Below are 18727 nucleotides of genomic sequence, written 5' to 3' on the forward strand. Positions count from 1 at the left end.
TCGGGATCAGGAAAAAAAAACGCTTCAAGAAATCCCAAGGAACAGCTATAATCAGTTTGTTGTGTGTAATCTAAATCTCCTTGGAGTTATTCATTCTTTGACGGAAGGACAAATGTACTTTTATACATAATGCTACATTAGCCTCAGTAATAAAATATATTCGATTTTCTTCTTTAAATATATATTAAAAAAGAGCTGACATATATACCAATATTTTCAGTCTAAATGAAGAAACCTGGAATGTGGAAGGCATGCACAAGGATTTTCGGATAGTTTTGTGCCATGATCTGTATAAGAGAAGTGTCGATATATGTTTTAGCACGTGTCAGCGCAGGTCAGTAATCAGGTGCAGTTCAGCACTACTGCTCGATGGGTGCCCGCGTTCGGCATTTTGACCCTATATTGTCTATAGGGCTTCGGCCCTGACCACAGCGACGCACTGAATGCGACGTCAAACAACAAACAATTAAAAACTGCAAGTGGGTGAGTGATTACCCTTTCGTCAAGCAGGTAACTCACTGCTTTCTATTTTCACATGATTTGATTTTCCCAAACCTGTAATTTGAAAGGCTTGATTTAAAAGTATGTGAGTTGTGTTTAACATTGTTTCAGTTACACACATACTAACACACGATACATATCATGCCTTATTGAAACTGTTTTGCAGTTGATCTTCTCTTCTAAGAAGTGACACCACGAATCATATCATATACTGAGGAAACCACGCAAGACCAACACAACAAGCTAAAACATTATGAAATCTATACCTCGAAAACCCACCGGTCCGCAAACCTCATTCCGTATCGCTAAGTTTAAAAATATCCATTCGATATGCATGCTATCTAAGAGTATCGGTTTACCGAAAAAAACATAAATTATTGATACCTGATAACCTTGGTAACGCAGAAGACCCGCGTTACGGACATTGTGTTGTGACATGAGCGTGGCGCACCCACCTGTCGTTAATATGCATGAGACTGGACTGTTGGAGCTTAATATTAACGTACAGCACAGCTGCCAGGCGTTTGTGATTTATGTCTGCATGGGTAGTTCATATACTAGTATCTTTCTTCAAAGAGATAAATGCTTGCCCGCAGCTGCTGTTTTGCAATGTGCGGCATGAACATGAATAAGCATGATTTATAGTACATTTATCAGTATGTTAATTCGTTGAACACACAAATTATTATCGAAATGTAAGGTCCGATGCATAGGTGTGACTGGGGACTGGTGTGTGTGTGTGTGTGACTGGGGACATGATGAGTGTATGTGTGTGTGTGTGTGTGTGTGTGTGTGTGTGTGTGTGTGTGTGTGTGTGTGTGTGTGTGTGTGTGTGTGTGTGTGTGTGTGTGTGTGTGTGTGTGTGTGACTGGGAACTGGATGTGTGTGTGTGACTGGGGACATGATGAGTGTGTGTGACTGGGGATTGGATGTGTGTGTAACTGGGGACAGGATGTGTGTGTGTGACTGTGAACATGATGTGTGTTACTGGAGACTGGATGTATGTGTGGCTGGAAACATGATGCGTGTGTGATTGGGAACATTATGTGTGTGTGTGTGAATGGGAACATTATGTGTGTGTGTGTGACTGTGAACATGATGTGTGTTACTGGAGACTGGATGTATGTGTGGCTGGAAACATGATTTGTGTGTAAATGGGAACATGATGCGTGTGTGATTGGGAACATTATGTGTGTGTGTGAATGGGAACATGATGTGTGTTTTTATGACTGGGGACTGTGTGTGTGACTGGGCACATGATGTGTGAGTGGCTGGGAACATGATGTGTGTGTATGTGTATGTGACTATGTACTGGATGTGTGTTACTGAGGACTGGATGTGTGTGTGTGTGTGTGTGTGTGTGGCTGCGAACATGATCTATGCGTGTGACTGGGTACTGGGTGTGTGTATGACTGGGTACTGGATGTGTGTGTGATTTGGGAATATGATGCGTGTGTGACTGGGAACTGGATGTGTATGCGTGACTGGGGACAGGATGTGTGTGTGTGTGACTGTGAACATGATGTGTGTGTTACTGAGGACTGGATGTGTGTGTGTGTCTGGGAATATAATGTGTGAGTGGCTGGGAACATGATGTGTGTGTGTGACTGTGAACATGATGTGTGTGTGACTGTGGACTGGATGTGTGTGCGCGACTGGGTACTGGATGTGTGTGTGTGACTGGAAACTGGATGTATGTTTTGCTGGAAACATGATGTGTGTGTGTGATTGGGAACATGATGTGTGTGTGTGACTGGGAACATGATATGTGTTTGACTGGGGACTGGATGTGTGTGTGTCTAGGAACATGATGTGTGTTTGTGACTGGGTACATGTTGTGTGTGTGACAGGGGACTGGATGTATGCGGGGCTGGGACCATGATGTGTGTTATACTGGGGACTGGATGTGTGTGTATCTGGGAATATAATGTGTGTGTGGCTGGGAACATGATTTATGTGTGTGACTGGGTACATGATATGTGTGTGTGTGTGTGTGTGTGTGTGTGTGTGTGTGTGTGTGTGTGTGTGTGTGTGTGTGTGTGTGTGTGTGTGTGTGAGTGACTGGGAACATGCTGTGTGTGTTACTGGGGACTGGATGTGTGTGTATCTGGGAATATAATGTGTGTGTGTGGCTGGGAACATGATGTGTGTGTGTGTGTGTGTGCGTGCGTGCGTGCGTGCGTGCGTGCGTGCGTGCGTGCGTGCGTGCGTGCGTTCATGTTATGGTGGAACATCTGGCTACTTTCATTCCTGAAGAGATGTTATTAGTTGGGGATTAAATTTGATGTGTGGCGGTTTTTACCTACATGTACCCCTGTACGTATTTAAATTACTCAAGTCTATCTTCACAATATGTTCCGTGTACAGAAGATTGATCAGTCTGTAAAGCCATATCGTCTGTATCATCAACATAATTATTAACTCTCAGGTATCAACAAATCCATAATCGCAGTTACCTTTGAATTTGAATACACACAGTTCAACAGAGGGTTTCTTTAAAAAATGTAGAAAAAAATAACGAAGCGGTCATCCCGTGATTGGTCATACTCATGCAGGCGAAACTCTATCAGCACCATCCCGTGGACAATGGGATCCCTGACCAGGGTCCCTGCTCATGAGGTCTAGAAAAAGAGGGTAAATTACCTCTGATGTGCCGTACGCCTCACATAGCTGGGATATTAGTGAGTATGGCGTTAAACAACAAACGACAAACAACAATTGAAGGAGCCGTAAAAGCACTGAATGGGCGCAGTCATAACGAGGACGTGACGACAGGTTATTTTACGTACGCTTCATCCGCTATGGCGATATTCAATGATTCCATTCCTCAAGTGGATGCTCATAGTGCTACACTATTATTACCCCGGTCAATGGATCAGTGAGCACTCGATATATATTCTCAGCTGCCTGGGGAGTATACAACCCAAGCTGCCTGTGGGGCGCTAGAAGGTTAACAGCCATCTCATCCTACCGGGTACCCACTCACTGCTGGGTGAACAGAGGCACATTTCGAACAAAGTCACTTGCCTAAGGAAACACCACATGTGGCACATGTGGTACATGTGCGTCAGTGTGCCCTACTCATAATGAGTGAGTATGTCAGTTGGGTTTAACGCCGCTTTTAACAGTATTCCATTTAAATCGCTTAGTGTCAGCTTAATATGGGAGGAAAGCCCGAAGTGATGCAGATCTCAGACGTTTACCACTTTGGTGAAATCCACGAGCACGGGTATGGTGCTGACAAACCTAGAAACAATCGGGGTGAACCGGGATTCAAATCCTCAAAGGTTTCTATTGTTCCCAAGGGACGCAACTGCACAGCTAATTGCGGCGCCTCAGACGACTGGGCCACCCGTGCCCTCTTAAAGGAAATGACACTCGTGCATGAAGTGCAATAGAACTGTTTTGTTAATAACTTTCAATAGTGTGAGATTTGAACCCACAACAATTTGAATACAAAGTTGGTTTCTTTCACATCCGTCATTTAAGGAACAAATCATCTTATATTCACCATATATGTCGTGGACAACATACATCAAGGATATACTTCTGAGATATGGCTTTGGATACGCATGGATAAAACAAGGTGCAGGCAATGTATACTGGCCAAAAAAAGAAACGCATAGCTGAAATCTGTTTTTCAAACTTAACTGTTATTAAAGATGAAGGCTTGAACTCAATATAAATGTCATTGCTAGCTGTGCATATTGACCTTACACTAATTTATTGCACCCGAGCACAACATTTGGTGACTTGTCGCCAAAATACAGCATCTTGAAACCAAACTGGGAGAAATTGCATAGAGAAAAAGCTGCAAGCATGCAAATATGGCTAGTTAACCTTTATGCCGATGGGTATAAAAATTTGGCATCCCTGCTGCGAATCACTCTCCGATGTTCTGTATACGTAACTCTCATGATGCCAAGACTGAATGAAGACTTAGAGACAGAGTCATTGGACGTCTGAAAGCTGGAGAAAGTCAGACATCAGAAGCCAGGCACTTTAACGTGAGGCAGAGTACCATTTCTCGTCTGTGGCAGCGCTACAGACTCCACAACACTACAAGAGATCGACCGAGAAGTGGAAGACCCAGGGTCACAACTGCGGCGCAGGACCGCTTCACCCGGGTGTTGCATCTTCGCAACCGGACAATCAGTTCAGCATACACAGCTAACAATGTTCCTGGTCTTCGTAGAGTCTCAGCGCAAACCATCAGAAATCGTCTAAGGCAGCATGGGATACGGCCAATGTGACCATATACAGCGCCCGTTCTGCGGCAACATCATCGTCGTGCACGTCTTCAATGGAGCAGAAATGTTCGACCATGGACCCTATTGCACTGGAGAAGGATATGGTTCAGTGATGAGTCGCGGTTCATGCTGTATCGCCATGATGGTAGGATGCGTGTCTACAGACGGAGAAATGAACGCTACACTCGACACTGTATTCATGAAGTCGACCGATACGGCGGTGGAAGTGTCATGATGTGGGCTGGCATATCCGTGAATGGTAGGACAGATCTGGTGCACGTGCAGGGAAACTTAACTGCTGTGCGCTACCGTGATGAAATCCTTCAACGTCACCTTATTCCCGCCATTGACGTCAGAAGAGAGATTTTCAAGCAAGACAACGCAAGACCGCATACTGCACGTGTTACAATGGATTATATTGCCCACAACAATGTTACTGTGCTGTCATGGCCCTCCATATCGCCTGATCTAAACCCCATTGAACATTTGTGGGATCTGCTAGACAGACGTGTACGACGCCGACAGCCTCAACCACAGACGCTTCAACAGCTGACCCATGCATTGCAGGATGAGTGGAGAGGGATTCCACAACGCCAGATTCGACGACTCATACAGTCCATGCCCAGGCGGTGCAGAGCTGTGATCGATGCTCGTGGTGGTAACACCCGGTACTGACTTTGGCACAGTGCCATCACAGACACAGACGTCCCTTAGAACATTAACAGTCTGTTTGTAGTGTACGAACCATCTGCCTCATCCTGTGTACCATGTGGCTGTTTTTAAATCTTCATTATTTATTGTGTAATCCGATTTCATTAAACATGTAATGAAACACGATTATTCTGTTATGCGTTATGCGTGTAGATGTATCCCTATGAGAATTTAAACAACAAGTATTTGACTGTAACATCCAAAGGTGGCATACGTCAATAACAGCAACGTTTGATTTGTAGGAAAAAGAGTGTGTCCACTAACAAATGAGTCAGTAACTACTAAGTCAGGTACTATTTAGGGCAAAATATTATGTGTATAACTGGAAAACACAGAACCTGGACCAAGAAAACAGATTATGTTATTATTGTATCCGATATAATGTGATAGGTGAGGTAAAATGGGATTTAACGTCGCGTCCAAGATTATTGCACTTATATATCGGCGTGCATGTACGTGTTTGTGTGGCTGATGCCGATTTATAGTGCTAGCTCACTGAGATACCATGCCGCAGTTTAACATGAATACCCCACTCAGACACAGTATACTGACTCCGAGCCGACCAGTCCTTGTTTTAGCCCCTTAATGGCAAACGCCAGACAGGGTAACAACAAGTACCATCTTTTAACGTGTTTTGGTATGACGCGGCCGGGGATCGAACCCAGGATCGACCTTCCGCACTCCGGGCGGACGCTCTGCCACTAGACCAAGGAGGCGGTCTCTTATAATGTGATATAAGTGACTGAAACCGAATATAATTTCTTGCTCATGGGGCATACTTTTACTGACCTGGCTTAGACAAACCTATATTGATCCTAGTTATTGTTCTAATCCTTCAATAGAGTTTTTGTCAACCTTCCGATTGTAACTTTAGAACAGTACAGCTGTCAAAATACATACTTAAGGCAAAGGAGCTTCATTAGGCACTTTATCACTATTAAATAATATCATGTATTTTTTCCTAATGTTTGAAAATTTTCAGGTACTGATATGTCGTATGGGCCTCTAGACTGAAAAAAAGACATGATAATTCTATAGTTCTAACAAATGTGGGTCTTGGGGAGTCCCTTTTCAGACTTCTTACCTGTTAAGTAAGGATAAGATATATGGATGGACAACTTCTCTATTACTTCTCTATTACGATTAGGGGCGATGTGACGTTAAATTATTAACTCACTCACTCACTCACTCACAATTACGATTAGGAGCGTCGTGTCTGTGTAGCTTCTATTAACTGCGCCCTTAAGAATTTGGAATTACGTGTAACCACGCTTTCAAAAACTTTTATTCGCCTCTGTACGGTATCATGATAATTTCAACATTATTCGCATACCTGTCATACTTCAATTATTCGTTGTCTTTTTCCACCTCTTCTGGGTTGTTTATTTTGTAAACGCCCAAACAATCTGCGCGATTTTTGATCGATTTGAGGCCTTGCTTTGAAAGGGAGGTAAGCACAGCTATGAGCGGAAACACTACCTGTTAATTACAGGCACCTGAAGCATGATAGTGATATAACTCAAACAGTGGACCGACCCATATAGATAACTAGACAAGGGGAGAAGAGAGAAAACATGGATGAGGGGGTTACATCCGATGACAAGGATCTTGACGCCCAGCTTGCAGATTGTCTCCAAGAATCAAACATCGACACTGGTAAGCAACTCACGTCTAAACTTCTGTTTATTAAGACATCACTGCCTACACGATGCAGTCCCTTCCTGATGGTGATACCCCAAGCACACTAGCTCACCAACACCTACAATTATACCGCTTAAATCAACGCAAGTCACAAATGTGTGTCCAATATTCACAAATATAGAGAATGGACGCAGAAAAAAGGCCCCTTCAAAATAATTATTGGGGGTCCCCTGAACTCCCACTTTTGTAAGTCAAGATGAAACTCTCTCTAATATTCTGTTTTTTTTATTCAGTCATGCTCCTGTCACCTTTTATTGAAGACTGCCTCCCTGGTCTAATGGTATGACGATATACATATGACAATGGCTCTACGGTCGTACACATGGTATGACGATATATATGACTGGCTCTATGGTCATACACATGGTAAAACAATATATATATTACAATGGCTCTAGTGTCATACATATGGTATGACAATATATATGACTGGCTCTAGGGTCATACACATTGTATAACAATATATATGACAAGGGCTCTACGGTCGTACACATGGTATAACAATATATATGACTGTCTCTATGGTCGTACACATTGTATAACGATATACATGACTATCGCTCTATGGTCGTACACATGGTATGATGATATATATGACTATCCCTCAATGGTCGTACACATGGTATAATGATATATATGACTATCGCCCTACGGTCATACACATGGTATAACAATATATATGACTCGCTCTTTGGTCGTACACATGGTATAACAATATATATGACTCGCTCTATGGTCGTACACATGGTATAACGATATATAAGACTATCGCTCTACGGTCGCACACATGGTATAACAATATATATGACTATCGCTCTATGGCCGTGCACATGGTATAACAATATATATGACTATTGCTCTACAGTCGTACACATGGTATGGCGATATATATGACCGTCGCTAAGGTCGTACATATGTAATAGCGATATATATGACTATTGCACTGTGGTTGTACACATGGTATGATGATATATATGACTGGATCTACGGGCTTACACATGGTATAACAATGTATATGACTGGCTCTATGGTCGTACACATGGTATAGCGATATATATGACTGTCTCTACGGTGGTACATATGGTATTATGATATCTATGACTAAAGGTCTGCGGTCCTAAACATGGTATGACGATATATATGTCTGACTTTTTCTCTGTGGTCGTACACTGGTGTGGCAATATATATGACTTGAGCTCTATGGTTGTACGCATAGTATGATGATATATATGTCTATAGTTCTATGCTTGTACACATGGTATTAACATAAAATTTGACCATATGCCATCTCTTTCAGCACGTGCACTGATTGAACAAGGTGCTGACATTAACAGAACATTTGAAAATGGCATCAATGTTCTGGACTCAGCTTATGATGCAGCCATAGCCTCAAGGAGGTTAGACAGCTTCAATCTGCTGCTTCAATCAGGCTGTCTTGACTTGGGTGTGTGTCTTTCATAATGTTCTATCCAAATGGCATTTAAAATGAATATGGTTAGGCCACACCTTTTTTTACGGATCCGACGACTAAATTTTGTTGAAATGGAAAAAAATGATAATTTGGAATTTGCTTTTTTTATCCAGCCGTTAAGCTGATAGCATATTGCACCCAAACATATATTGTAAACAAGGACCCACTGAAGTTGACATGGGAGTCAAAATAATGTTTGTTGTTATTCCGGAAATTGATAGGATGCATCGACACACAATGGTATTCCCACTTGTGTTTTCAGCTTTGCATTTCTAATCTAAAGCAACAGCTATGTTGCAGTTACATGAAATCATTTTTATTTTTTTATATCAGCCGATCTGTAGTTGAGAAAAAAATGTAACAACTGAATTGCTTTCTTGCCCCACCTACCGACAGGTATTTTCTTGTAAGAAATCTGTAAACGTAGTAAAAAATGGTGTGGCCTTATCAGCTTCACGTCTCTGGTCCAGACTCAATATTCAAATCCTGTAGTGAAATAGCTGAAATGTTGCAAACTGTTGTGTAATGAAACATTCACGCAGCATACCCTACTGAGTCACTCATGCCAATTGGTATCTGGAAAAAGTATTGTGGAACTTCTATGAATTCCGATTCTCCCTGATAATGTTTCTAGTTTTGCCAGAACAATACCTATGCTTTTGGGTTTCACCAAAGTGGGAAATATCTGAGACCTGCATCAATATTGTCTTATCTCCCACAATAAGCTGACATGCCATGATATAACTGGAATATTGTTCAAAACGTCATTAAACCCAACTCACTCACTCTCTTTACAACATATATCAAACTAGCAGTGAGATAGCATGTTTTGTTGATAATGAAATTTAAAGTGTTGAAATTCCTATAGAAAAAAGTGAGACTTAAGAGACTGTCTGCTTTTGAAACTGGTGTTCTTCGGTATGGTTCTCACAGATTTTGGGTGTATTCGGCATCTTCTTGGGACTCTTGGGACTGTCAGCATCATACCCTGCTTGTTTGTTCGACCAAGTCAACATATTGCAAAGGCCCGTGAAGATCCGGTGGTAGAATAGGTATTCAGCAACCCATACTTGCCGTAAAAAGTGATTGACTTGGTTGATGCACGTCATTGTATTCCAAATGCGTGGATAGATGCTCATGATGTCAGTCACTGGATTGTCTTGTCCAGACTTGATTATTTACAGACCCCCAAACAAACAAACATACAAATGACATGGCATCACTTTGAGGTTTTGCTCTAACATTAAGGTGACATTCCGTGATTTGCCTGTCCACAGGTCTTTCATTATATGGCAGAAACAATACACAACTCACGTTACCTTTAGCCCAGTTGCCTAAGGAGCGGCAATACATCGTGCAGCCTCCCTTGGGTGTTCCAGAAACATATCGCGGGTTCGAATCCCAATTCACCCTGAATATGTTTGTGGGTTTATCAGCACCTTACCGGCTATTGTGGGTTTCACCAAAATGGTAAATGTTTAAGACCTGCATTACTTTGCGCTTTCCTCCTTTCATCAAACTGACACGCTGTGATAAAACTGATATATTGTTGAAAGCGTCTTTAAATCAAAATCACTCACTCTTGTCATCTCACCGTCACTTTGAAATGTAAATAGTTGAACGACAATGCTTTTGGTTTGCCACCACTTTGGTGACACTGTCATATTTTTCATGTCATTTTTGCATCTTACTCACTATTCATAGATGACTGATAATTCTTAAAATTTATCCTACCTCACACTATGCATTCCTCCTTATTCTTTGATCCTGCTGTGGAAACGTGGTAGAACAAGGTTTCCAGTTTAAAAAAAACAAATTCACCTCAACACATCCTACACATAGCTATTGTTGTATCTCCGCAAAGACCGTTTTGATTGATACGGAGTAGGGCTGTGATGGGTAACTTGGGTACTCGATCCGGGTGGGTCCTGAGTAGGACCTGGGTACCCACAGTACTACCCTGACCCGTGGTTAGTGACGTGATATATTTAATAACAAACACTTACTGTAGCTCAGTGGTGAACTACAAGTCACTGATGTTGGCATTTCTTTCTGACAATGCTCACATTCCTTTTGACATGTATATGTTTGAGTAAAGATAAAGCCTCAGTCAACTTCAGTGTATGAATGATCTGATCGTTTGACACATGTAGCTAAACAGTTTTTGCCAAGGCTGCAGTAAAACAATTCCCAATCAGACATGTTGTACCCAGCTCTTTCAGACCTACAGTGGGTACCCGGGTAGGGTCGGATAATAGGGGGTCGGGTACCCGGGAAATAAATTTTGACTCGTCCCATCCCTAATACGGAGTGTTTGTTGAGTTTATGTCAGTTGGAGTTCTCAACAAGTGAGCATAATGCCAAGCGGAGATACAACACTTTTGTCCATACTGTAATCGTGGGTCATACAGCCCTCCAATCTCGTGTGATTCGACCCCGTGCGATGCGACCCCTACAATCTGATCACCCGATAGTCCCTGCACCCTCCTTCTCTTTCTTATTGCATGGTGGATAGGTCGTTAATGAACAGAGAATACATTTTCTTTTTGGGAGCGAGGTTTTCTGTCTCCAACTGTAACAACCTTTGAAGTTATGTAATATGCCACCTTGTACAGGCATTGTTGACTGTTTCCTCTTCTCGTTATCAATGTTCTCTGTCGTTGTGATCTATAGCTTGGATGAAGTCTAAAAAGACATGCAAAAAGAGATGCCATTGGATGGTATGTGTGAGGTCTATCTTGCAGAACATACTGACCAGGGAAGAGTTGTTTGTAACAGAACACCTCCTCTTATATGGGGTGAGGTTAAAGTAGGCTGTGTATGCTTCTGTTAGCTCCAAGTTACGGGGTCGTTCTTTGGATCATCATCCTGTGTGCATCTTCCCGAGACAAGTGAGTTAACTAACTATGAAAGTCCAGTTTCCACCCTTGCTGAACTAGGCTGGTATTATGGAGTTACATTTTGGCTGGGCTAACGAGTCTATGCATGGTCCAATCAAAATCGCGCACCGAAATCGAAATTGTTAAATGTCGTGCAGATTTCTATCGATTGCAGGATTTGCAAAGCATGTGCACCGCCAACTTGTTGTAAACACATATTTTCCATATCTTTGCATATTTTTAATCAAGGTGCTCACATGATTTGATGCACTTCGCTATGTAAGACCCGTTTTATCACAATATAGATCTTGATTATCAATCAGATCGTTTTGACTGGGCGGCACCATTTTGTTTGAAACGAATAAAAGTGATACGAGAGGTGGAATCTGATTGGTCAATAGGAGAGGCTTAGAAGGGACATAACTCGTAATAACCACTGGTGGCACTACAGTCAAGCCCAGGAATTCCAGCCTAGTTCGGCAAGGGTGGAAACTGGACTTATAGTCAGTTAACTCCCTTGCCTCGGGAAGATGCCTGTGTGAAACCATGGAACACATTATTACCCGAGGTCATACTTTATCTGCCTCAGTAACAAAAGAGGGTTTTCAGAAGCAACCCTAACACAAGTTCTTATTCTACTACTAAGCTTTGTGACAACCCTTTGATTTTATCATGGCTTCGATCCAGCTTCCTCGTGTACATCTCATGGTTGAGGTCCTAATATTGGCAAGGGTATTTGCGCCCCACCATCCAACCATGCAATAAATCCATAGTGTGAGATAGGAAAAGTTTTATAAGTTTGTTCATTTTACAATAAATTGTATATTTATGAATACTTATCCTATCTCACATGCTAAACACCCGCCATGCCATCCCTGCATCGCAGTTACGCCAGCCTGTATGCTCTAGAATGAGAATGAGGATGCAGGGAATGTCAGGTGAATGGCGTCATAGGGGTCGCATTGAAGTGGTTTGCAGTGGTGTATGACCCACAGTTACAGCAGTGGCTGTGGTGACGTATGGGATGTGTTGGGGTGAGGTTTTTTTAAGCTGGAAACTTTGTTCTAAGACATTTCCACACCAGGATCGAAGAAAAAGGAGGAATGCATAGTGTGAGATACACTAAAGTATTTATACATAAACAATTTATTGCAAAATTTACAATTTTGTCCTCAGGTGGACCCGAGATCTACAACCTGTGTTACTACTACTCAAATCCCTGCCATAATGTGGAGGACAGATATGTCCAGTACAACCGCGAACGTGTGTTGGACTTCCACTCTGAGGTAGAAGCAGTTCCTGGGTGGAGTGAGGGAGATGGCCGTCAAGATATCCTCCATCAGCTGTTTGATTTACTTGTTGACTCCGGTGCAGATGTGAACCAGGTTCCAATGTTAAAACCTGACAGTGACGTTTCCCACGCGGAATGGCTGGAGAGGCTTGAGGAAGACCATCTGTGGACTGTTCAGGGGACGGTTGATGGCAAAGGAAGAACGGACGGTTATGAGGATGCAGTGACTTTTTTTCAAACTGAGATTTTTGATGAAAGTCTTGTGTTAAGTTTGTTAGACAAAGCTCAGTATGAAATACTGGAAAAACTACTGAGAACTCCTGGATATAACATTAACCAGCCTTCCCTGCACTGTCCTCTGTACTTTGCTATGTCCAAGTTATCATATGACCCTTTCAAGCTCATGCTCCAGTATGGCTGTCAGCCACGATTCTGGTATACATCAGGAAAGGAGAAGAAACTGTTCAGTGATGCAGATTTTGCTGATCCTAATTATTTAGACAAAGGATGGCTGCACTATCTACTCAGTTTCAGATGGACTTTCTGTATGCCAGCATCTGCCATCAACCGGAAGATCCGGTTGCTTGTGCAAGCTGGGTATGACGTAGCGCAATCCGAGTGGCTGTTTGACCCAGCAGTGCCAGTGTCGGACGGCCACATGGAGGACCATGAACAGCTTCTACCACTAATAGATTGGCTCCGTGAAAGGGCTTCAACACCAAGACCTTTGAAGGAGATGTGTAGGGTAGTTGTGCGATATGCTATCAAGGATAACTTCATCAACGGGATTCACAATTTACCAATACCCGAACCTATGAAGGGATATCTGATGTTGAAACAATAAACAGGACAATAAATCTGTATCATGCACGTGAACCTTGTACACCACTATCTCACACAACAAATTTTATTCCTTGATCAAAGGGGCATTTTTCACTAAACATGGTTACCATAGCTACAGTTCTATATCTATCGTCAAAAGTTCAGGACAACTTGTCAAAATATTACAGCAAATGTTTACTAAGAAAACAATGTGAAATGCTGGACTGCCTCATTGATAGCATCTGTGTGAAATTTGGTGATAAGACAATGAAGCACAAAGTATGTGTGTTCTTGCTGATCTGTTTCTTTGTGCATCCAAGTCAGAATTTCGGTTTAGTTTGTCAATGGCAAAATCAAAACAAGGGTATTTGGCCAAGAAGTTGAACTTAAGCTTCAGGTACATCAATGATCTGCTAGAAATAAGAGAAACAGTGAAACTGACTCATCTGTTTCATATTAAGATCTGTACATTTAAGTTGAGCAAGACTTCAGCAGCGTCAGTGTCATATGACTCTTGCTCAGTTGTTTGTTCATGGTCACAACCAAGAAGGCCGCCTTAGGCTAAAAAAAAAAAAGCCTAAGTAAGGCTTTTAAACTTTTATGGCAGACATTTGGAGGACATTTCAGAATTTGATGCATGAGTGACCTAAATGATGTCCAATCTATTTTGACTTGTACCATATGTTTCCATGATTTTTCAGGTGATCAATTGACTTACTTTTGCATGTGTTTGTGACTAATGCCTCCGGTGAGGAAGAATACGACAGACCTTTCCGCAAACACCTGGTGCATTAAATGGACAAAGGTACCAAGGTACCATATTGAACCGTTGTGCTGTGCCTTATTTTGATAACCATGCACATGCCACACATCCTTTCTTCATGGACGATAATGCCCAACCCTACGGAACACAAGCTTTGACTGAATCTCCAGAATAATGCCATTGAGACTCTATATTTGCCGCTTTGAAGACCAGACCTGAATCCAAATTGAGCATCTATTGGATCATTTGGGACGTAGGGTTAGAGGCATGGACCCAGGCATTGCATGAGGAATGGCATCACATCCCTCATTTGAGGATCAGACATCTGATTTTGAGCATGAGCAGACATTTTGTGGATGTGATCTGTACACAGGGTGGCTAAAACGGATATTGACTTCAACGTTCAACTGTTGATCATTTAACTGTGACGTGGGTATAAACGTTACTAAGTCACATACATGTTGATTTGTCCATCTCATTCCTGACAGTCTCCATACTCATTCTATCTCTATTTATCAGTTTTTGTAGTCGCTGGCGAATGAAGTTGCCCTTTTTCTTTGCAAGGGCTTATTTTCCCTATTTTTCAATAAATCTACATCTTTTTTGACATTAAGTTACACTACTGATTGCTTTTGTTTGGCTTTCCAGCGTCTCCTTACCTATCATTTGTATGATTTTCAAAAAATCTTGGTGTGCGAAATATTTAACAAGGTGTATTGTAGAAGGAATCATACACGCTGTGATATAAATAACATACTGCTCAAAGTGGTGTTAAACGAAACTCACACTCTCTCTTTCCCGGACTCACTAAGATTTAGGTAGTGGTGTACCATACGTTCACTTGGGTATAATGTGTGAAGCTCATTTCTGGTGTCCCCCGCTGTGATATTATTGGAATATTGCTAAAAGCGGCGTAAAACCATGCTCGCTCGCTCGCTCACTCACTCACTCACTCACTCATCCTATGAATATATAAATCAGTGTGCTGGATGTCCACTTTTGTGACATCATTGGTCGAGTCAACTTATGAATATGTGATAATACTGATCAACATGATGGCAAGAGAGTGAGTGAATGTTGTTTAATAAAATTGTTCTTCATCAGAGTGAGTGAGAAAATGTTTAACTCAATGCGGGAATATTCTAGTTTGTCACGGAGCCTGTAAAAAAACAATGAAACTTGAACTGTATTGTATGAGTTCTTTTGTAAAACTGCTTGTGGAGTAAATCATTTAATCAAGTGGGAAACCGTTTGTGTCATACCATGTCTGTTTTCAGAATTGTGGTTACTAGTTGACGCATAGAATCAGTCAGCCTAAATGAAATTATTGTTTAAAAATAAATATTAATATTAAAGAGATATGGTGTTTAGTTAACGTTTAAACATTTTTTTCACTTGTTATGTCACCATGTACATTTACAATGAGAATGTATGTGTCTGACTTGACATTTTTAATGTCTGTGATTTCCTGTGTTGTGAAGTTCTCATGTAGTTGGTTCTTAACGCTTACATGGTTGTTTTGTGAACACTTATGTGGTTGGTTTGTGATCTCATGTGGTTAGTTTGTGAAACACTTATGTGCTTGGTTTGTGAACACCTATGTGCTTGGTTTGTGATGTCATGTGGTTAGTTTGTGAAGCATTTCTGTAGTTGTTTGTGATGATCTTATGTGATTATTTTGTGAAGCACTTATGTGGTTGGTTTGTGAACACTTATGTGTTCAGTTTGTGATGTCAAGTGGTTAGTTTGTTAAGCATTTGTGTAGTTGTTTGTGATGATCTTGTGTGGTTGGTTTGTGAAGCACTTATGTGGTTGGGTTGTGAAACACTTATGTGGTTGGTTTGTGAAGCAGTTATATGGTTTGTTTGTGATAATTTTATGTGGTTGGTTTGTGAAGCACTTGTGTGGTTGGTTTGTGATAATTTTATGTGGTTGTGTTTTGAAGCACTTATGTGGTTGGGTTGTGAAGCACTTATGTGGTTAGTTTGTGAGGCACTTACATGGTTTGGTTGTGAAGCACTTATGTGGTTGGGTTATGAAGCGCTTATTTGGTTGGTTTGTGAAGCACTTATATGGTTAGTTTGTGAAGCACTTGTGTGGTTGACTATGAATTAAGTGAAGCCAAGGGCATGGAGCCCCTGTGTGGTTTCATTAGAAAGGATGCAATACATTAGATACTCTAAGATAGTATTTGGATGAATAATGTCCGTTACAATCGAGGCCTCCTTCATTCAGATCTTTTGAATCAACACCACCCAACGAGGGCACTTATTTGCTGATCAATCTGATGCAGATCCTCTGGGCTTGTCAAATCTGCACAGTCGTACTTGATGGTATGGAAACAACGTGGTCGTTCTCTGACGGAGGCTCATTAATACCAGTACTGGATAGACACGATGCATTGCCTTTTTGTGTGTCTGTTCTTGCCTAGATCTACAGATCACATTTTCAGAAATGTCCATGCTAGGATTCACTTTTTTATCCGAAAGTGACGAGCACGCCTCGTTGTAAGTCAAAATAGCCTGAGGCCATATATGCCAAGGCAGTGGATCAGAAATAACCACTCATTATTTTTTTTTCAAACCTGGAGAAATTAAAACTCCTGTTGCGCTACGATGTACACTGACGGAAAACAGTTGGGAAAGGCAGTTATTTTGACCAGGTAAAACCCGTCTGCAAATGACGCATGCGACTCACTCGCCTTCGCTTCACTACCAATAGGTGCAGCAATTAGCTGATTGGATTTCAGAAGCGTCGCTGACAAGCTGTAATCAATACAGGTCGTTCTGTTAAAAAACACAGCTCATGTCATATAGTTTGAGGAATTTAAGTCTCGCACCGATCAAAAAATATCAGTGTCATACATCATGTTATTTAGGTCGTGGAGCCCATATTCTCATCTCCTATCAAAAGATTGATGTCTTCTTGAGGAAACTTGTCAATTACCACATCGACCGTGTTTATATCAAGAAACTTCAAAGCTTTAAAAATGATATTTTTCGATAGCATGACAGAAGGGGCTCGTTAGCGGGCGATAATTGACTGATCAATATCAGCGATATCCTGTCACGGGAGAGATGGGAGGCGTTGAACGTTTGTCAATATGGGCTCTGATTTATGATATTGATGACGTCACGAGATAACTTGTCCACACATGCGTTCATCGCAGGTGAAGGATTTTGTAAAACGGAATGCGATAACTGTCAGAAATGAGATTTTATAGGGGAACTAGGTTTAGAAAAGTATTTTATGTTTTATAATTAGTGTTAAAATCTAAAAGCGGTGTTTAAATTATGTATCATTTATTTTCGAAATTTGACTTGTTCAACCTAGCTTTATATAAGTGAAAAGAATATTAAGAGTTCGGTTCATCACTGTCACGATCAAGCACCTTAAAGAATTAATGACTCTACTCAAAACGCAGCCAGTGATACGATACTTTTTGACATTTCTTGTCGGACCAAAATCCGTTGTCACCCGGTGGGATAGCCTAGTGGTTAAAGCATTCGCTCGTCACGCCGAAGACCCGGGTTCGATTCTCCACATGGGTACAATCTGCGAAGTCCATTTCTGGTGTCCCCCGCCGCGATTTTGCTGGAATATTGCTAAAAGCGGCGTAAAACCAAACTCACTCACTCACTCCATTGTCTAAATGAATAGAACGTCTGCCGAAGGAGGGAAAGGGATGTGGTTCGCTCACTAGCCTCGACATACCAAAGAGATGTTAAAAGATGGTACCTCTTATTACCATGCCTGGCAGTCACCATTAAAGGGATAAAACAAGGTCTGGTGGCCCGGAGTCAGTATACTGTGTCTGAGTGGAGTATCCATGTTAAACTACGGCAGGGTAGCTCAGTGGGCTGGTCTGACAGGGGTACCGATCCTATTAAAATATTGATATCTCTGGGGATTCAGGGGCAGAATATTTGCCCATTGCCCCATGCGTGTCGACTAAAATGAGGATCGAATGGTTATAATGTGTGATAATGCAGATTGTGTTTCATCGCACCCTGACAGCGTGGGCGTTGCTCATTATCTACAGGTCAACGTCCTGTAGTTGGAATGTATGATACAGCAGCAAAAAAAAACATTTACGCACTCACTCTAATAAATCACACATACACTCTCATTAATTATAGACCGCCTCCGTGGTCTAGTGGTAGAGCGTCCGCCCGGAGAGCGGAAGGTCCGGAGTTCGATTCCCGGCCGCGTCATACCAAGAGTTTAAAGATTGTTGTTACCCTGTCTGGCGCTCGGCATTAAGGGGCTAAAACAAGGACTGGTCGGCTCGGAGTCAGTATACTGTGTCTAAGTGGGGTATTCATGTTAAACTGCGAC

General features: G+C 41.8%; 1 protein-coding gene across 4 annotated transcripts; it reads left to right on the forward strand.

Annotated features, from left to right (window-relative positions):
• Nucleotides 1–6917: 6917 nt before the first annotated feature.
• On the forward strand, nucleotides 6918–15694 carry LOC139461931 (uncharacterized). Of its 4 annotated transcripts, XM_071243418.1 has the most exons (4): nucleotides 7453–7529; nucleotides 8461–8607; nucleotides 12690–13549; nucleotides 14328–15694. In XM_071243418.1, the coding sequence occupies exons 1-4, from the start codon at nucleotides 7460–7462 to the stop codon at nucleotides 14337–14339; spliced, it is 1089 nt and encodes a 362-aa protein (XP_071099519.1). In that variant the 5' UTR covers nucleotides 7453–7459; the 3' UTR covers nucleotides 14340–15694. The 4 variants fall into 4 exon arrangements, with proteins under 4 accessions (XP_071099521.1, XP_071099520.1, XP_071099519.1 ...); XM_071243420.1 differs by lacking the exon at nucleotides 7453–7529 and adding an exon at nucleotides 6918–7118 and having other exon boundaries at nucleotides 12690–15694; XM_071243417.1 differs by having other exon boundaries at nucleotides 12690–15694.
• Nucleotides 15695–18727: the final 3033 nt, after the last annotated feature.

The sequence above is a fragment of the Haliotis cracherodii genome, unplaced genomic scaffold, assembly GCF_022045235.1.
Source record: "Haliotis cracherodii isolate W230 unplaced genomic scaffold, xgHalCrac1.p SCAF_15, whole genome shotgun sequence".
Classification (NCBI taxonomy): Eukaryota; Metazoa; Mollusca; class Gastropoda; order Lepetellida; family Haliotidae; genus Haliotis; species Haliotis cracherodii.